At 40.6% G+C, this 21,123-nt stretch overlaps 1 protein-coding gene across 5 annotated transcripts in view; it reads left to right on the forward strand.

The window, feature by feature from the left end:
• FGD3 (FYVE, RhoGEF and PH domain containing 3) overlaps positions 1-21,123 on the forward strand; it is a 109,641-nt gene that overhangs the window by 75,413 nt on the left and 13,105 nt on the right. For 4 of the 5 annotated variants that reach the window (XM_032194097.1, XM_032194100.1, XM_032194099.1 and 1 more), the window contains 9 exons: positions 348-504; positions 4,522-4,660; positions 5,509-5,567; positions 8,849-8,995; positions 9,550-9,642; positions 10,109-10,188; positions 10,572-10,602; positions 11,134-11,235; positions 15,740-15,802. In XM_032194097.1, the coding sequence (XP_032049988.1) occupies positions 348-504; positions 4,522-4,660; positions 5,509-5,567; positions 8,849-8,995; positions 9,550-9,642; positions 10,109-10,188; positions 10,572-10,602; positions 11,134-11,235; positions 15,740-15,802 (871 nt within the window). Of the gene's footprint in view, positions 1-347; positions 505-4,521; positions 4,661-5,508; positions 5,568-8,848; positions 8,996-9,549; positions 9,643-10,108; positions 10,189-10,571; positions 10,603-11,128; positions 11,236-15,739; positions 15,803-21,123 lie in introns of all 5 variants that reach the window. The other variant, XM_032194098.1, reaches the window with a different exon arrangement.

Consider the following 21,123-nt stretch of genomic DNA (forward strand, 5'->3'; position numbering starts at 1 on the left):
AGAGACAAAGATGTACAGCTACCTCTGCTAGAAGTAGAGTGTATCTCACAACGTTTTTTTCTGGACAGAGTTGGATGTTTCTTCAATAATGTGTAGTCAGTTTGGATCTGAGCTTCACATAAAAGTGACAGTGGAAACAGAAACATCATCCTTAGCACATCTAGATTAATGTTTTAAGTTTTCATCTAGGGTACCAAACAGACTGTTTTAAACTTAACCTAAAGGATCTCAATTGCATGTGTGCGTAATTGTGGGAGACAACTGTGAAAGTGTGATAATTGTGTTTACTCTCTTAAAATAGTATTGATCTCCACAGATTTCTGTACTTACCCTTCTCTTTCCATCAGGAATGTGAACCCACGGCTAGGAGATATCCTACAGAAGCTGGCTCCTTTTCTGAAGATGTATGGAGAGTATGTAAAGAACTTTGACAGGGCAATGGACATGGTGAACACTTGTATGCAGAGGTCATCTCCTTTCAAAGATGTTGTTCAAAATATACAGGTATGTTGTTAATTGGCTTAATATGGCCTTGAGATCCTCATTTAAATGTATTTTATTTCCAGCATACATGTTTGTTTTGGTACAAGATAATATTGCTCTAGAATTAGGGAAGAAATACAGTTTTATTGGCAGTCCTTTCTGTTTTTGCTGTGAAACACAGGTTTTTCATGTAGGTAGCTTTGCTCCCATTCATGTATTTGAGAGGAGAATTGGAAGCTACAGGATGAAACGGAGTTGTTTGCATGGCAATCCTGACTACGTTCAGCTTACTTATAAATCCTTAATGTGTTCACTTTTTATGTTTTGGAATTAGGAGAATGGGATGAGTTCTCTTCTTGGCGGAGAGATGTGGATAGCTTTGTTGTACGTTGTATTTTCTGTTGATATTTATATAGCAGAAGGAAGAAATATCGATGCTTATGGCACAGTTCTTCTGGGGCACTGCTGCCTTTCCCCAGTGAGCCTCCTTACCTTGTGTGCTCCTTTGTGTAGGGCACCCTCTTGCTCTGATACTCGACGTATCCATTTGTTAAACTCTTCATTTTGTTTCCTTCTAACTAAGTTGAAGTGTCGCTTTTTAGCAAGTTCATTTCCTTTCTGAGCCTGCTGTTTGACTTTGGGCACCTCACCAGCAGCACCTGGCAGAGGAAGCTGTTTGGGTTTCCATCAGCTCTTGCTCTGCTGTTTCTGGGGCTTGTGAAGGGGCTCGCAGCGCTGGAGGACCGCAGCTCTGCTGGGGGATGCTTAGCATGGACTTTCACATGTTCTTTCTCATTATATAGAAGCTTTGTGGGGAGGGGGAAGAGCTCTGCTTATGCCGGTGTGTCTGTAAAACCTCCGTCCCCTTTGGACTCTGGGCCAGCTGCAGGAGGATGCAGCAGGCTGCAGGCATCCCTCCGCAGGTGCTGGGAGAGTGCACACTGGCCTCTGGGGGAGGCAAAGGCAGCAGGGAGAGGGTTAAGCTGAGCCGGGAGCGCAGCTGTGCCCTAAATGGGAGCTTGTTGGCTGGCCAGCTGTCAGGAATCAAGTAATCCCCCCGGCAAGCTGGGAGAGGAGAGGCCCTGTGCGGAGGGTCAGAGCTGCCGGCTGGCTCAGACAGAAGCTCTGTCTTGGAGGAGCAGAGGGAAGGCAGCAGGAACTGGGAAAGTTCTTCTTCTACCAGACTCTCACTGTACGTGGCCTTTTCTTAACCTTTTTCTGTCTAAATCCAGCCTGCTCTCGCAGAGGCTCTGCGCGGCTAAGTGTGTCTGCTGGCTGGAATTCAAGACCCGGCAGCGCTGGGCCCCTGGGGGCTCCTGCAAGGGGCTCCCAGCCCCTGCTCGCCTCCCCGCTGCCCCTGCTCAGCTGTGTTGCCTGCCTGTGAGGACTCAGCTGGGTTCCCAGCACACCCAGCGTGCCCTGACCCATGCCAAGAAGGGGCACAGGCACAGCTGGGCCCCACAGGGAATTGGGCCTCTTTTGGAGCAAGCTCTGTAGGAATTCCTGCTTCCTGTGCACATGGGCATTTCGCTGTCCGCAGTTCCCCATCAAACTGCTGCCGTGCCTTTCTGAAGCGTAATTCAGTTTGAAACCATTCTTCCTGCAGCACAGAGATCTGCCCTCCCCAAAATTCTTCTGTCTCTACACCGCTCGCCACCAGACTGCCAACACAACTGATTCGTGTTAGCTGTCAGGCTGTGAAACGCATCGGCGGCTGGCCAAGCCCACGCGTATTTCTCGAGCAGAGCTGTGGCAGGTAGTGTTAGCACAGGCAGGGCTTGTAGGGGCTGCAGTTCTGAAGCCTACTGATGACAGGACTTCACTGTAGATTATTCTAGCAGCAGCATCACAGCACCTTCTGCTTCTGTCATGACCACGCTGCATCCAGCAAAGACTTGACCCAAAGCACTCAGTCTACTCATCCAACCTATCTCTGTGCTATCAAAAACTCCAGGTACTTTTACAGGCAAAAGTCCTTTTTCTTCCCTTTGTCCCCGCTACTCTGGGAACTTCTGTAGCCTGTGTTTGTAGAACCAGAGCAGACGTTTGCAGTCTATCAGAAGGTGTGGGTGGGCATAAACTAAACTTTATCCTGGTTTTCCGCGTGTATTATTCTTATACACAAATAATTAAACAATTGCATTTAGATTTCAGTGGAGCTGCTATAGGTTTTTCTGTCTGTCCCTGGCACAGGACCACTACTGCAGGGTTCGTACAGCCCTGACTGCTGGCAGGTTATCCAGGATTACATTCATGTGGCTCCTCTCCTGACCTTCAGCTTTACTTTTCAAAATACCAGTGGCAGCCTGTTGTGATCCTGCAGGAATACACTGTCTACACAAGCTGTTAATGGAGTAGTTATACAGGCTAAGGCATTAAAACTTATTAATTATGCTAACTTAGAGAAAACAAAACCAGAAATCCCATAGGACTTGGAAGTGACTGTGACTTGTCAAGTTTACTTTAGCTGCCCTTGAAGATAAACTTACTTTCTGTTTACTTCTCATCCACCTACCAGTGCAAAAACTTGATAGCTGGTAAGTTTATTATGAGTTTTCTTTTGTAAGTTCTCTAGTTACACCATCAAAGTGCTGTTTTAATATATATTTATGTTTCAGATTCTCACATGAATTAATTAAACACAGAAAAACATTTATCTTTCCTCTAGTAAAGTCATCCGAATTGTAATGTGAACTCTGTAAAGTTTTTGGAAATCATGTAACGTGAAAGTTCTCCTGTTTGGATTGGTTTATTTTGTGATTGTTGACTTTTTACAGAAGATCCACTTGATGTATTAGTCCAACTGACATGAGCCTGGGATGGACTTCTTCCTTTTCTTCCCTATTATTGTTCAGTGTTAGGGTTCATCATATTAGACTAATGAAAAGACAAAGGAGATTATTACCGTAACTGGATTTAGGAATATAAACCAAGGCTAATATACAGTAGTGCAGTTCCGTGTCTCAGTGCTTCCTGGAATATCTGATTCTTTCCATCCCATTTGTATTTTCTGGGAAACATTGTGCTGTAAAACTCTGAGAGATAAATTCACTTGATCTCCTCTAAACAGAAATGCTGTTCACTCTGCTACACAGTGACAAGATGTGTTTTTAAAACCCATTTACATCTTTCTGGAAGGATGGTTAATATTTTTCTATCAGACAGTCATCTTGTTATCTCCAGGCTTTGCTTCAAGAATCAGGCAAGTCAGCAGCTGGAATGTCTTGGGCTGTGATAGTTATGTGGAAGACTACAAATACCTGAAACAAGCACCTTCCTCTGAGAAAAGAATACTGAGATTAGCATGGTAGATGGGGGGTTGCTTACACTGGAACAGACCAAGATGTGGCTTCAGTGAGCTGACTTAAAATAATGCAATGGAGATGATTGCGTGTGTATGTATTTGGGGTTAAGATGCTGATGAGGGATTCAGGAATGAGATTGTATCACTCACAAACTTCCTGTCTGTTTTAAAACAAGTTAGTTATTTTTGCTGTGTTTCTCATTTCTCTTCACCATCCTTATAAATAGAAACATTGCTTTACTTCCTAGGGCTTCTGTGACAATAAGCACACTGCAATACTCAGTACCATTTCAAGCAGAGTAATATTGGGTAATTATTGGGTAACATTTAAAGTAATCAGCCTCAAACCAACCCCCTTTCTTGGTCAAGTAAAATGAGAGAATTTGAGGTAGTTACTTCAAAGGTGAGCAGTATATCTGCTGCTTGTACAGTAAGTTCAGCAAGCAGTGTATCCCTGTGGGGTTTCTGATTTTGTTTAATCTGGGGGGGGCAGAGGGAGTGCTACCTAGAGCTTTTTTGATCATGTGAAGAAACACAAAATGCAAGATACTGTTGTATATCTGCAGAAAATGTCAGAGATAAGGAGCAAAGGTTCACACTTGTCAGCTCTGATAGCTTGGGAAATTTTCTTGTGCTCCTGTAACTATACATAAACAGCCATTTTTCCTTGCTGTTTAACAGCAAGGATGGGACCAAAACCAAGGCCTTCTATGGTTGTTTTCTCTCCGTTACAGAAACAGGAGGTGTGTGGAAACCTTACGTTGCAGCATCACATGCTTGAACCTGTGCAAAGGATTCCGCGTTATGAACTTCTCCTGAAGGACTATTTAAAGAAACTTCCAGAAGAATCTCCTGACAGGAAAGATGCTGAAAGTACATGTAAACTCCTCTCTGTCTAATGAACACAGTAAAATCTTGGAGAATTTTTTCTTTAACATGTTCAGATACTTTCAACTAGGGCTATGGTGGTAATGGAGAATTGAATTAATCAAATGATTGACCAGCTTAGTACAAAGGGGTTCGGGATGCTCGTGGAGTAGAGAAGAAAAGAGCTGATAGGTGAGCTCTGGGAATGGAGACAGCTTTAGCAAGTAAACACTGACAAGGCATTGAAGCTACTAATGGTAGAACATCTGGAATTTTTATTTAATCCATTGTATGCCCGAAGACAAATACAGGAGGACGTCCATGGAATAGCTGGAGGAGGAAAATATGAATGGTCTTTAAATGTATGTGCTTCCTAGGAAGGCAGGTTAGGCTCTGTTAACCCAGAATAATAAGAGAAATGGATTTCTTTTGGCATCTAGGAGTTCTTGATCCTGTCAGGAAATGTCTGAAGCAGAGTTCACGTTACCATAAGCACCCAGGCCCCATTTTAGGAAAACATTCTTAAAATATGCTTAAGAAGACTTTAGTGTGACTACCATTAACTTTAAGAGCTAGACTGATTCCTAGAAGGTAAATGTTTTGTTACACATGTGCTTCCAGAAAGAAAGCTCAAATAATTAGATGCACGTGGACCAGCTAAAATGCCAAAGTGATTATGTATATATCTACTTATAAGCCTTCCTTTTAATTTATGGAAGGACAAAATGTAGTCCTTTTGCAACAGCAATTTTGCAGGAAAAATGATAAACAGGAAGATTGGAAAAAAAAAAAGTGCTATTAACAGATGCAGTCTAGAGAAGGTATAACTTGCTACTTTTCTTTTTTACTCCCAGAATCACTGGAGCTCATATCTACAGCAGCAAACCATTCGAATGCAGCAATCAGAAAGATGGTGAGTAGAAATCGAGTAATGGAAGCATAATCTGATGGAAATATTTACTCGAACTGATCATTCTGCATTGCCACAGGCATAGTAAAGTATGACTGGAGAGAATTTTCAAATACGATGTGACAGGGTTTAAACAATAGTTGAATATCTGAGTTCTCTTTATTGTAAATGATCCTGTTGTGGCTACCATGGTTTGTTCATCCCAAATTTCGCCTTCCTCCTTCATAAGGGAGCATCCATCCTCCACTAAAAAAGGAGACCTTCATAAAATCATGACTTGTTTTTCAATAAAAAATGTTTCAATTCCATCTATTCATAAGGATAGATTTTCAAGCTTGCAGATTTTCATGCTATTTTTAAATCAAGTCCTTTCCAGAGTGGAGGTTGTTTTGGTTGAATTTTGCCTTGTTTTAAATGCACAGAGAGACTAGTGTGTGTCAGTAGCCTTGGTAAGCTTTACTTCTAAAGTTGGGCAGCCTAAGGTAGCGGAGATCTTGATGCTTCACTTTAAAACACAAGGTCTGAACTTTTTTTCCCGTTTCCCCTGTTTTATTGAGGCCTTTAATGCTGAATGTTAGGGATGTTTTACTTACAGGACTGGAAGTGCACTACCATCAAAGTAAAAGGACTCCATAGTTACGGATGTTATCCCTTTTGTAGACACAAACGGCTCGGGAGCTTGTGTATCTGATAGTTCTAAAACACCACTTCTCAGGCTTAACACTCACTGATCACGCGTGGATTACAAGCTTTACATCCCATTCCATATCAGACCCTTTCTTGTTCTGTCCTTTGAAAACATTGTTTTTTTATCAAGAATCTGTTTCTTTTTTTTTTTTTCTTTCTTACAGCGGTTCTTTCCTATATTTTTGTCTTCAGTTTGCTTGCATATACTGCTGCTTCTTTCCCCCATCTTCCCATTCAGCTGATTTTTTCTCTTTAAGCCTTATTTTTTCTGCCTGGTGTTTTGAGTCATGCTAGATGTCAGGGCTGTGGAGGCAACAGGGCACAGCTCTGCCCAGACGAGAGGAAGTTGCTGGGTGCCCGTCTGGGGCTGGCGTTCCCTGAGCCACCAGCAGCCCGTCTTTCCTGTGGCTGCTGCTGGGAAGTAACCAGCTGACGTCTGTCTGTTTTTGCTGCGTCTCAGTGAAAGCCAGTTTCGAAACCATCTATTTCTATTTGAGTCTAGCATGTTCTCTTGATGAAGATAAATGTCAGTGGAAACTTTTCTGGTTTGGGGCCTTGAACGACAGCTCCACAAGTAGCAGCTATTTTGCTGGGACCTTTGTGCAGCAGCTTCACAGGCAGCAGGTAGACGAAGTCACCAGGCAGTTGCTTTGTGTTGGATGCTCTTCTAGTAATATGCAACAAACAAACAAACAAACAACTATTAGGTAAAGCTGCTGTAATAATTTTCTGTGCCCTGCTTACTGACAATGAGAACCTAGAGTCTTGTTGTGTTGATTCTCCAGTAATTAGTAGGTTTTGCCTGAGCAGAAGCTCCAAAGAAAATTATTCAAGTAAGAATTTCAGGTTTGACCTCATGGTTTCCCAGCTCCAGCACACACATCCCACTTTGTTTGCCATCCCCAGTAGAAGGTGCCCGGGTGTGCTGGGAGGCTGGGGAGGGCGGTGGGCTGCTGGGAGCAATGCAGGGTGAGAGCAGCCCCAGCTGCGGAGCGCATCCTGCACACGCACCTCTGCAGAGCCCCATGGGACAGTGGGAACAGCTGCGTGAGGTCAGAGCCAAACTGAAAGAAAAGCAAACGCTGTAGCAAAATCTCGGAAAGCTAGCAGAGGTTTGAATTAATGTTGGCTGCTTCCTCGTTTTGTGTCAGTGTGAGTAGTAAGCCACGTTTCCAAAAGTGACTTTTCAAAATAGCTTTTCCTAGATGTGCAGGTATCCCTCAGGTTTTGGACCTGCCCCTAGTATCCTAGTTTCTCCCCCCAGTAGGTAGTTTGATAAGTTCAAATTTTCTTTGAATTAGTGGAGTCTTTGGATCATCTTCCAGTTTGTTGGAAAAATTGTATTAGCTCTAGGGATTGAGATGACTTCCTTGTTTGTTTTGTGTCTACCTCCACCCCACTTCCATTTTGTTTGGCAGTTCGTTTATTTTAAGGGTTTTGTTTGTTTTGGTCAGATTAATTGACAACCATAGAAGCTAGCATGATGTACGTTTATGGTGAAATAAATCAATTTAAGGTAAGTAAGGTATATGAAGACCTGAAATTGCAGCCTAATCTGAAGATGAATTGAGGTGTTATTTACGGATGTGTTTGGTCATATTTTCCAAATGTAATTGCATAGATCTCTGTCCTCACTTTCTGACTATTTGCTTGCAGTGCTGTTTGGAGCATATCAGTCCAGCATATTGGTTAAAAGCCAAACCTTTCTAAATGCTCTAACTCAGTAGCAAGATTTATGCACCTTTCTTATTTTGACTTGTTAAAGCTGCTGCAGTACTTATTATAGCAGCTGCAAGTGGGTTGCCTTTATCCATCTGAATGCTGCACAGGACGGACAGGGGGGACTTTAATATTTAGTTGACTTAATATTAAGTGTAAACATTGTTTTGCTGAAAGGGGAAGAGTAAACATTTTATAAAGAATTTTGAGAAAGACATAAGGATACTTGAATGATATTAGAACTGTGTTTTTAAGTTGATTTAAGCCTATTTCATTAGCTGCTTTTTGCCACAGAGGCACCTGGGTAGGACTGCAGCATTCCCCAAAGAGCTGAGGTTCTAGACTCTGCTTATAAATGCAGAATGTGACTGTGCTTCCTGAATGAGACCTACCTGCCATTGTGTCAGCAACAATGCACAATGTGAAACTTCTCAGAAGCTGAGAAATGTTCCTACTGTAGCACAAACCTTAGTCTGAGGTGTTAACTGGAAGCTGAATGAATAACTGCAACCTTGGAATGAGTTTAACATACTGGTTTCCAGTCCTGGTAGTGGACCTGATGACATTTCTTCCAATGGTACGTAGTTGTTATTGAACAAGAAAATCTAAAAATATCAAATGGATTGATACTAATATGTTGATATCAAAATACTATCAAAATGATACAATCCAAATATGAATCATGAGTGGCTAAGAGAGGGAAGAGTATGGAAAAGGTACTCATTATTTTTTGAAAGTGCAAAGCTGTATCAGAAGTGAAAGACTGCTTTCTTTCCTTATTTTTTCTTTAGATATTTACACATCAAAAAAATGATACTGTGAGTGATAGGTCGAGTGGAATATCTTTTATTTAAATTTCTGGGGTTCTGTACTTGCAGGAAAAGATGCACAAGCTTCTGGAAGTCTATGAGCGACTCGGTGGTGAAGAGGATATTGTTAACCCAGCTAATGAGCTCATTAAAGAAGGACACATTCAGAAACTGTCAGCGAAGAACGGCACAGCACAGGATAGATATTTATTCCTGGTAAGTTTTTTGTTGCTCTCTTATTTTCAGAGTTGTGCTGTGATACATACAAGTGATACATTTCCAAAGCTTTCACCAACTATGCTACTCCTTCCTCTGAGCAGCAGTTTTCATTTGATGCTCTTCCCTTGAGGGTTTACTTCCTCCTTCCATGCTTGTGCCTTTGCCAATGGCTTGTCAGGCTTAAAGGGGTCTCCTTCCATCTCCCTCTTCAGAGGCTGCATTTTTGTGAAGTGCCCCCAAAGGGGCATTTCCAGCAGTCCCATGTTGCTGAATGAGATGGCCAGTTTCTTCAGCACCAAGAGAGTAGCTCTCGCTTGCTCTGAAGGCAGTTGAATTGGTACCAAGGGAGAGATGTGGAGAAAGGGGAAGTGGCAGGCTGACATATTTCTATCTGTCCACTTCTTTCAAGCAATGATGTGCAAGTCCAACCTACTCATTAAATTTCTTTGAGAATTGCATCGTAGAGTGAGACACGCCAGAGTCCTAAACTGTCAAAATACAGGCTGTGTCCTATATGTAACCCCTAAACTTAAATTCTTTCCTTGTTACAGTTTAACAGCATGGTGCTTTACTGTGTGCCAAAACTGAGGCTGATAGGCCAGAAATTCAGTGTTCGAGAGAAGATGGACATTGCAGGATTGCAGGTTTGTATCTCTTCTTTTTGCCATTCTTAATATTTACATATGCTTCTACAGTAGACAGTGTCAGACCCCCTCTGAATCCAAAATATAAAACTGTATGTTTACATAGAAATAAAATAAAATTATAAAGTACAGCATTGGATGTCTTTTTTTAGATTTATTATTATCAGATAATCATCCAAAGTTGAGTAAGAAACTAGTGACGATGTACATTCTTTGATTGAAAACCTTCCCTTGTCACCTAGCTGAGCCACCTTTTTCCCATACTGCTGTAGGGGGAAAGATACAGATTTAGGGTTTTCGTAGCGAGATGAGCAATTGTGGAAACAATTCCTTTGGTTTTTCTACCTTTGTATTGTATTCTGAGTGATCCTTTCAACTAAGCATTTCAAAGAATGACTATATTTGTAAGTTATTAAAATGGTTGAAAGAAGATGGAGACTAGTAAGAAGCTGACATCTTTTTGCAGGTCCAAGAAATTGCCAAGCAAAATGTAGCTCACACATTTTCAATAACAGGAAAAAAGAGATCACTGGAATTGCAAGCCAGGTATGGTGCTTTTCAGGTTGGTGAACATTATGTACAAATTTAAAATCTAGGATATATGGCTATGGTAGTATGACGTAGCTTTAAAACAGAAGCTGAGAAACCAAGATGGTTCATTTACATGTGCAAGACGGTTCATTGGTCCTATGTCAGTGTGTTGATGTTTGCAATAGTACTTGCAGATTCCACTGCAGTAATAATTCAAACTTTTTTGGCAGTTACTTGGTAATAATTAAGGTCAATAATAATTAATGGTGATTATAAAATAGATAGCAAAGCTAAAATCTATACGGATATTAAGCTATGAGGATGTCAACAATTGGATTTAATGAAAATACTGAGAATGTAATGTTGATGTTTTCTGTATTTTTCTTTTGTTTTAACAGGACAGAAGAGGAGAAGAGGGAATGGATTCAGGTTAATACAAAAACATTATGATAGGGGGTGGAAATCACCATGCAGTCAGCACCTTCTGTTTTTGAAATGATCTTTCAGGGGTTTCTGTATCGATGATGCTGTGTGAGGAAGCTGAGTAGTCCAATGTGGAAAAGATGTTTGTGGAGAATCTAGTGCTCCAGCCAGGGTCCCACTGACCCACCACGCTTTGAGTGGGTCAAAAAGAGGCTTTGAATGGCTTCCCATTTCCTGCAGTCCTCAAATGCAGTGAAAGAAGAGAGTGAAAAGTTAGAGATTACCTTGTGTATTCTTGAAGTCTGACTTGTAAGAAACACTAAGAATATTCCTAGTTTTTAAGTTAATGGTATTGAAATAACAATACCATTCTTAGTTAAGGTTTGAAAATTCTGATTTCTTCTCTACAAATGTAAGTTTTTCACTAAAATGATGACCATAAGGATTTTCCTATGAGAATTTTTGAATGTTTTTGAGTATGAATTTTTCCAAGACGTTGGTGAAACTTCTCATCTTCGCTGGAATTTTTTGTTTCAGGTTATTCAAGCAACAATTGAAAAGCACAAACAGAACAGTGAAACATTTAGAGCTTTCAATAGCTCTTTTTCTCAAGATGAGGACCATGTTCCTGATTCATCAGTAAGTTTGAGTGCTTCATTCCCTTTCTGTGCTATAACAGTTTTAGCGACAGTTAAACTAGACTCACACAACTGACTTTAAAATACAGTAGCCTTATTTTATTTTTTACATTACAGCCAGCTCCATTTCTCTGGCTCTCAAATGCATATCAGTCATAGTTATTCAACCATGCAGGTATGGAATAAATTACTCAGGGTAGTTCAGTGCAAGAGACCTATCAGTCATGTTTTCCAGATGAGTGGCTCGTTTAGCATAACAGGTGTAGTTCTTCAGTGTTATGAGTGGTTGGATGTCTGGAATGATGTTTGTGTGCCTGGGAGACTTTTTCATTACCTTTCCCCATCTCCTCAGAGATGTGATTTTGAATTTTTTTTCTTATTATTATTGAAAAAGTTCTAAGGAGTTGAAAGGAAATTGATGCATTTTATAGGGATCATAACAATACTGTCTTATGGATAATAAACCTGTTTCAGAAGGGTTCCACTCTTCAACTAAATATGCAGAATACTCTTGAAAGTTTATTCTGTTTCTGTCATACTGGAGTGAATTACTCCATGTATCTGCTACGAATTTTGTTTTGGAAGTTGTCACATGAGGATAATGATGATATCTCTTCATTCAACTTGAAAGTTGTAATAACCTAAGCCACAGTCACTTGCTTAAAAGCTAAAGAGAAGAGGGCCTGGGAGAGGGAAATTGTTGGGAATTCATTGCAGGGCTGCCTGTGTTGATGTCATCTGTGGTCAACCATTGTAGATCTTGGGGCACAGGGAGAGAGGGTCTATCTGCAGAGATCAAACTTGGAGATCTTTTTATGTTCTTTCCACTCCTCTCCCCAACTTCTATTTTGTACCTAATAACCATAGGAACCTCTACTTTCCCACATCTGCCTCAGTGATATAATGCTGGATTTTTATCTGTCTGATTTCCCAGGGGGCTCAGGAGAGGTGTTAGATATTGTTAGGTATTCCTTTCATCCCAGCATTAGTCACAGACTGACAGCAGAGATCTTCACCAACCTCCAGAGTCCATGATCCTGTCACTTACAGTGGCTAGGGATGATCCATTTTCAGAGCATGCTATATCTCTTACTGATCATGAGCTATTCATCAGCTAAAAATACTCTGAAAAAAAATGGGATAACAATCAGGTTGTTTCTATATTCTTAAGCTGATTCATGGCTGCCTTCAGAACTGGGGTGCTCTATTAGGAAAAAAAAATCTTTTGCTAATAAGCGAATGAATAAGCGTACTTCTCTCTATCTAATTAAGATGGTGTCTGTTCAACTTCATGATTATTATCTTGCTTTATAAATTCCATTTTGTTTTTCTTGTGTGTCAGTGGCGTAGCCACATGTTATACTCTACTGGTTCATAAAACTGAGGCAGAACAGAAGTCTGGCTTATCTCCTGGCTGTGATATGAATGCAGTATGTATGTTAATTTCTTCTATGTCAGAATGCTAACCTGTATTTTTAGGACATAATATAATCTGCATAATCAGCTTTGAAAACTGATGTCAAGGCTTAAATGTGCCAGAAATTACTGTCAGTTAAAAAGAAATGAATGTAATTCTGTAAGGAAAACTGGACAAGTACTGAGAGCATACTTAGTAGCAATATGCTTCTGTGAGCAGCATATACTGTACTTATCTCATCATCTGGGCAGTATGCTTCAGAGGAAAAAATGACAATCTTCCTTTTTTTTTTTTTTTGCTCTCATGAGTCAAGAAATGGATTTATTCTCATGGATTCCAAGTTAGATCTGTAACAGCTACTAGAAATGGGACTCTGGTTCTAATAAGCTTATAGAAAAATAGCCAAATTGCTTTTCTCCCGTCCTTGGCCATACATTTGGTATGTTTCAGTGCTTATGATTAATTTCAGTTGTACGTTCGCTGCATGCCTTTGCACGCGATTCTTAGCATGCTCTTGTTTTCCCTGCTGACTTACATAATCTCATACAGTTATTAAGGGCTGATACTTCACTTGTGATTCACAAACAGAAGAGTTACAGTTTCTTGTAGGTGCAGGGATTTGACAATGAGGTTGACATTTTGACCTGATTCTTAAGATTATCTCTGTACAATAGTACACAGCAATTGTTGTTTCTGTTAATATTATTTTCATTAATACTTCCCTTAAAAATAATAATCCTAAAGCCCCTGAAAGGAATATGTCTCTGTCACCCCCTTGCTCTCTCTCTTCCCTGTGCGTTTTCTGTTTATTTCACAATTACTGTTCATCTCGTCCTCGGTTTGCCTAAGTGTAACTCAGTGAGACTGTCAGCTTGGACACTGCTACAGTGCAAGTCAGAGGAATAGCAATAAACTCCCACCTGTCAAGAGGTGAATAATTCAGTGTCAGCGCCAGTCAGTCCCCTGCAGGGTTACTGTAGCAGTGATCTTTTAAGGAATCCTTTACAGAAAGCTTCAGGGTTCCTTTGTGGCTTAATTCCTTCAGAAAGAGGACACTCATTTCTCTGCTCTCCATTTTCAACTGCAGCAGTTCAAGGTTATGGGAAAGATTTTTTAAACTTTTTTTTTTTTTTTTTAAAGCCATATAAAAATATTCCAGGACTGGTTTTACCACTGCTTGATCTCGTAAGAGTGGAGACTTGTGATATAGGGAAGGCTGGCATTTAGGAAAATACCTTTTCTACAGAGAGCCAAGCTCTGTGGAAGTGACATCCCTGAGATATGAACATGATTAAATCATGATTTTTAATGCTGTTAAATCACTGTTAGGTCCACAGCCCTTTTCCTGTTCCTCCCTGTAACCCCTAGTTCTGACCACCTTGGGGTAGTTCTGACAAACATGAGAATAGCTATCTTCCTCCATACCAAATCCTAAATACGTTGAGTGGTTGGGGGGGTTGAATATAAGGGGGTTTCTCATTGGTAGGACTAAGTCTGCATTTTCTGCTAGGGAGGGAGATAAAAACACATCCTCTATGAGAATATGCTTCTTTCCAGAGCAGTCAATGCTCTGAGAAAATGTGTTTGTGTGCTGCGGTCAGATAAGTTTTCATGTATGAGTATACTTAGTTAAATATAGTAGAATGCTTACTTAAATAGAGGTGAAAACCCCAGTAGTTAGCAAACAGCAGTATTCCAACTGAGTAAGACTGAAAGCAGATGAGTGCCTGGGGAGAGAATGCAGAAGCTTAGTACAGTGCTGCTGGAGAAGCTCTTTTGAAATCTTTTTCAGGTTAAGACCAGAGGGTACTTTTGTTTTAGCATATCTTTCCAAATAAAGGCTAAGAGGCTATGGGGATCTGGACAGGCAACTAGAGAAATTCACCCTTTTCTCTGAACTTGCTAGTGATTTTCTCCAGGTCCTTCAGACCCCCTTTGCTCTCCCCACTGCTCAGTACCTTTCTTGAACCCCATGTGTTAGCACATACTTCTACTAGGCAGTGATCTAAATACCTGGGGTGATCAGGATTCCAGTTGACAGAAACCACTTTCCATGGGACTTGTGAATGCATTATGCCCAAGACCCTTGGGTTTCTGGGTTCTCACCAAGGCAGGTACAATTACCTGGAGTGAGGGCGTGCTGTGTTCCCCACGGGAGTGCTCATGGGCTGCTACAGCCCTGCCCAGGGCTGCCTGCCTTGACCAGGCTGCATTTGTGCTCACTGCCTTTTTGCTTTCCCTGTTTATTCTCTAGAGTCGCTTGATTGTGTTAGTTTATAAACAGATATAGCTAGATAACAGAATGAACAGCTCTTCAACTTGGCTACTTGCTCAAAGCTACAGCTCAGGTTATTTCTAGCAACAGAGGAGAAATCTTTTTGCTCTGACATGGAACTGGAAGCTGTTGTCCATAGGGTGCAAAAATGTACTGGAGATTTGGATAAGCTCAAAATAGAGATATTTGATTGGCAAAGGAAGAACAATCTATGGGTATAGTGAGAGAGTAAAGAGTAATTTTGAGAACCTCCTGTAAACTAACAAGATCCCTGTAAATTAGTGGCAGATGAAAGGGGTTTTGTTTGAGGATGTAGCCATTTTTGTGTACACAAGCTTGTTTATTTGCCCTTGGGTTTATGTATTGAATACATAGAGATGCCAATTAGCATTTATATTTCATGTAAGACGTTAAGAAAAACTTACGTGAGTACTATCTGAATGAAGTAAATATTCTTCCTACATAGAATCCACTGACTACGCTTAGTGCTTGCTCTCTTGGCTGTGGTGAAGACAAGTGGTGAAGTTCAAAACCTGCCAGCTTGCTTTATGTGGTGTTTCTGTGGGACCCGCACACAGTTCAGTGAGAGGCAGGTTTGGTAATTCCGTGCTGACTGTGAAGTCACCACTTCGTGGTCAGCTGAGTATCTGAGAGTGGCTGAGTGTATGTGCAATTAATGGATGTTCATGAGTGAATAGCTGAGGGGCTAAAAGCAAATGATGTCTTTTCCTTTTTTTTTTTTTTTTTTGACATTTTGTATATTTTAGGAAGAATGTCCCTGTTGAACTTGCTCTGTCATTGTGTTTCCCTCAGATAGCAAGCACTAGCTCGGTGGAATCAATGCCAGGAGCAGATGGCAGTGGTGCATTTGGAGGGGTAAGTAACTCGAAGCTAATACTTGTGGTAGAGCAGGCAGGGTTATGTTCCTTTTGTAGCAGGAAAGAATCAGAGGTACTTCAGTACCTCAGTTTATGTTCCACTGTCTGTTGCTGCAGCTCTGCTGTCCTGAACTTCTTGTCTGGGTTAGAGCCCCAGCTGCTTGCAGAGTTTGCATCACCAGTGTCCATAAATCCTCCTTCTCCAGGGATGTGCAGCACCAATGGTGAACCTAGATCAAGGGAAGTTGATTGCTACCTTTGTAGGGTTCTGGTGTGTTTTTCAATTTCTGATAAGGAGCTGTACTGAAGGCTTGTGTGGAGGAGAGCAAAGGGAGACAAGAAAACCTGACTGGTTAGTATTGTCCTATTATGTAACTCAGAATTTATACTCCAGAACCAAATTATAGTGTGATTTTTTTGTGTTTCTGCCAGTAGAGAGAAGGAGTTAGTGCTTTCATATGTCTCTGGCCTTCCAGTGATTTGCTGCTGCAGAGGCAAAATATACTGTGAAAAAAAAATTTCATTTTGCTCTCACAACATCTGTGATTGCTGCTGAGTCAAACCAGCACTGCCTCAAAAAAGGATCTACATCCTTAATAAGGTCTTTTTTTTTTTTTTTAATATTCTTATTTCTTCCTTGTGAAATATCATCTGAGAAAAACAGATTTTCAGGAAATGTCTTAGGTTCAGCTGAGTTTACAAAAAGCAAACAAATTAAAAAAACAACTGATGAGATATGAGAACTGCAGGATGTTATGTATTAGCTTGGAGTCACTTAGGAGCTCTACCAAATCTCTCTCCAAGACTGTGACCTACTGGCAGAATTTACAAAGTATCAATGAAACTCTGTTAAACAAGCCAGCAACCTGACCTGTACTAACAAGAGTTTATTAAAAATCAGTGTTTATAATTAGTGTATTCATTGCTATTTATTGTTTGTTCACACTTCTGTTTTCCCTAAGCAATTTATTTTTATTTATAGTCAGTTTCATGCTTAGTGGCCCTGTTCCTTGAGTTGCAGATGCTATAGTGAGGTAGCTACTTAGTGGGAAAAAATGGTTTAAAAAGTATTTAAAAACAAGCACATAAAAATTTCTGTTGCTCTTAAGTTTCTTACAGTAAACAAGTTTTAGTTGTAGCTAGACAACATATATTTAGATCCTTCTAGCTAATTATAGGTATTTGTGTCAATGATTTGCATAGCACATCATTAAGTATTTTTTTGTTGTGCATTTACAGAAAAAATAATTACTGAAATAAAGATAAAAATTGAGTTAAACAAAAATTCCAAAGTTAAAAAAAAATAATATATATATATATATAGAGAATTGAGTAGTGTTGGTTTGGGGATCTAATTCTGCTGTTTTCTTGTAGCAAACGGATAACATCAGCATGAGCAATGAGTTCGGATGTTAGTTGCAGCTTTAGAAAAATATTAATTTTTAATGATGGTGTCCTTTTAATAATATCTCGGTGAAAGCACGAGCAAGTACACTCTGTACTTAACAGCTTCCACTTGCAAACCACTTGGTGGTAGTGGTGGTCAGCAAACTGCTGTCTCCTTCCTGTGGTTCTGCTGAGTGTACCGAACAATCTGCTGGGATTTGCTCTTAGTGTGGCCCGTTAACATTAACAAGACAATAAAAACAATGCAGGAAGTATAATCTGCTTGTTGCACAATATTGTGGTAACTGTTTGCTGTGGTGCACTGCTAGCATGGCTCATATGGCTCCTATGGAACTAAATGAGAAAAGTACAACCCATTGGAAGGGTGCCTTGCATGTAGTGACGTTGGTATGTAGGGAAACACTAAACACTTCTGTTGCATTGCAAAGTCTGAAATACAGTATGTAATATAACTGAATTTCTCATAGATATGTTCAGCATTTCCAGAAGAACCTGTTTATGGTCTGCCCCACCGTGGGTGTCTGAAAATAAGTAACTTTTAACTAGAAAGTACTCAGCTGCATGAGCATATATAAAAATAATAAGGTCTGAAACAGCATTGGTGTTCGTGTATCTGCCTGTGTATATATTGTGTGTACAGCTTTGAGGCTAGCTGTTGGCCCAAACAAATTTGAATACATAGCGAGGAATAAATAACAGAGTCTGCTGAGCCTGCTGTGTTTCTTGCTGTTCGTATGAGCTCTTTGGTGTTTCTTCCCTACTTGCCCACATCACGCTCATGAAGTGCTGTCTGTTTTCCTAAGCACTCCAGCCACAGGCCTTGACCTTGCAAGCATTTAGCCCTAGGCATGAGTTGTTCATGGCACTGGGGTATATGTTGTGTTCTCACCAGAATTCTGAAGTTTGAGGAAAACATTTATTAAGATTTAGAGCTTGATGCAGCTGTAGAGTAAAAGCAAATTAGTGCTCAGAACAGCCCAGTCTGAAAGAGGCTGTTTTAGATTCTGGCTCCGAATAGATTTCATACATGTATTTTTTATTTTTTATTTTTATTTTTTTAACTTCAAACCAGGACTGGGTAACACAAGAAAGATGAGGAGTGTGACAATTACTCAAGTACATTAATATCAAGATACGCCATTTGAGGCTAGGGCAGTTTTGTATGAGCTTCCCTCTCAACACACATCAGCAGTAGATAATGTGGCTTGAGTAATAAAGGACAGACACAGTTGCGAAGTGACTGTCTATTGTTGAACAGGGTTTGTGAATTACAATGCATTTCCTTCTTTTCTACAAAAACTTTTCTGTTCAGAAGGTATATAGTGACAGGACGTGGCAGTGTAAACTTCCTGAGCCATCACTGGGTGGGATGGCTGGACTGCCTGTTCAGCAAAGCCCATGCATTTCACAGGAATCTTTCTTCTTTCCCAGTGTCAGCAGTTGAATAACATAATATGTTATTCGACTTTTCTTTCTTTCTTCTAGAATTGCTTATTACAATTTGCCAAGTTGTAAAGAAAATATGTTTTCATTTTTATTATCTTTCCTGCAGCTGCAATAGCAGTGGTTCAAACTCTTTTATTCTTACTGCATTGTCATAATGTTGAGAAATGTTAGGAAACATTGTGGTATTTATCAAACGCTTAGAGAGCTCTTCATATGGGGCATTTTTATTTTTTTTTTGATTAGTGAAATTAATATTAAAAAATTGCTGTGTGTCATAGCATGAGTCAAAATATATCTGTCTAAAATAAAAGCTCATTGTGTAACTGTCATAACGTAAATCAAGCCTAATATAATAGCTTCTCAGCTTTCTTTCCTTTTTCAGATACATGGGTCACGTATGAACCCATGCAAGTGAACACTGTCCAGACTGCTCCACAGTAATGGGGCAGTCAAATACAAGGTCCCTGAGAGGAAGTATTCAACTTGAGTCTTATCTGTGTTAGAGACACATGCGTGGGTGTGCTGATGGGTATTCCTGCTGAATAAAATGAACCGATTTACATGTAAAGCAGCCTTCAGTTCATACTAGAGGAGCTTCAGCATTTTTACTTTGCAGGCATGTGAAGGTATCCATCAAAAGCCAAAAACAGATTTTTGTTTATCGTTCTTAACGATTATCTTCTAATACCAGCTTACAAGCTCAAATGGTGCCTTCATCTATGCTCTTGCAGTTCCAATAACAGGAATGAAATTGTTGTTAACATGCGAATTGAAAGACTTCTTATTCTATATTCAAATTCCTCTTGTAAGAAAAGGCAAAAAATAAGGTTGGCCAGTGATGCAGTGCTCTCATCTGACAACTGAAGGGGAATCCACCCCTGGTCAGTGGGAGGAAATAAAGTTTGGTTGAAAAATTTAATAGTTTTATCATCAAAATCAGAATAAGACATGGATTAGTAATTAACAGATGTGATGCAAGCAGAAAGCGTTACTTTGTAGGTTGCTGCCGATCAGTAAAAGTAGATGAAGTTGCCCTAATTGTTTCCCTTACTTGGAGACATCGAATAAAGTCTGAAGGGAACGTTTTTGCCAGTGATTCATCCAAGGCATTGTTCAGTTGTCGTAATTCAATGTTGTACTGGTTGCATCTGGTTCTTTTACAAGAAAAGTGAAATACTTCCCTTTGCTTGTGTGTGGGGGAGGACTTGGATTTGCAGGCATTTTGTTCTGCTGAACGATTCTATGATTCTATGAATTAATATGTATGTCTGAATGTGGGGGCCGTGTGATTGTCCTGAATGAACAGTGCTGTGTGGCTGTGCTTCACCGAGCCGAATGCAAAACATCCTACATAGCTGCATAAAAGTTCTAGAGGTTGCTATTGCAGCTGTAGAAAAGATAGTAAAAATGAAAACATCCAATGCAATTAGAAGTGATTAGTTGTGGTTTCATTGCGTAATGCTATTACAAGCCAGGGTGGTTTCAATCGCTCTGCAGAAAGATACTGTGCTGTCCTCTGGACCCGGGGAATGTCAGGGCAGAGAGGCCAAGGGGCTGGAAGGTGTAGGAGTGGTGCCTCCAGACCTGTCTCCATCTCCCCATCCTTCAGAAATAATAATTTAAATTCAAGAGAAGGGGAATTGGTGATTTGCAGAATGGAGAATGCGATGCTTGGGGGATACTTGGGGATGAGGGAAAGGCAAAGGTGAAGAAGAATGAAAGAAAGAGAGGGGTTGGTCTGAAGGAAGCGAAAGGCGACTCAGTTTTCTCCTGGCTGGAAGCTTTACAGCAGTCATCTGGGAAAAGGAGGGAAGGTGACTGAGAGCCTGCGGGTGGAGTATGGGGCACTGAAGGAAGGCTGTGCAGCAGTCAGCTTGTAGGCCCCTGCAACTTGGTTTTGTCATCACGCTTCTGGCTTGCAAGACTTTTCTCTGGGATGTGGCTGCACTTTCTCAACCACCCCTTATTTTCAAGATCACAGCCTACTTTCTCCCTGCTGAAGTGCCCCTGAGACACGAAATGAAGCTCCTGCCCTCACCTTTCTGCTTTGGTGGAACTGAATTCTCTGGGCTTGCAGTGCTGGTGGCTTTGGTCCAGCTACACCGCTGCACTGTGCAGTGACTGGTACTGCTTATAAAATCTGGCGTTTGAATTGTCCTTGAAATATGTATTAGTGACTTCTGCAGGTGAATTGTAACCCCTAAGGTGAGATCTTAGGGAAAATGACAGGATTTCTGGTAGCACTTGCCTGGAGATCCATGAGCAGCCTCTGCTAATTGTAATTGCGGCTGCCTTTCCTCCCACCCCATGTGCCTGCACCCTTGTGTTAAATAAAGACTTGGAGGAAGGGAAATTTGTTGAACCAATTTTCTCTCTCAAGTGGACTTTGTCACTTAGTGTGCGTGCCTCGAAGGGAAGGGATGGTTGTCAGCGAGTCCATAGAGGTATGTAATGGGCTTAATCTTC

Source organism: Aythya fuligula, chromosome 10 (assembly GCF_009819795.1).
Source record: "Aythya fuligula isolate bAytFul2 chromosome 10, bAytFul2.pri, whole genome shotgun sequence".
Classification (NCBI taxonomy): domain Eukaryota; kingdom Metazoa; phylum Chordata; class Aves; order Anseriformes; family Anatidae; genus Aythya; species Aythya fuligula.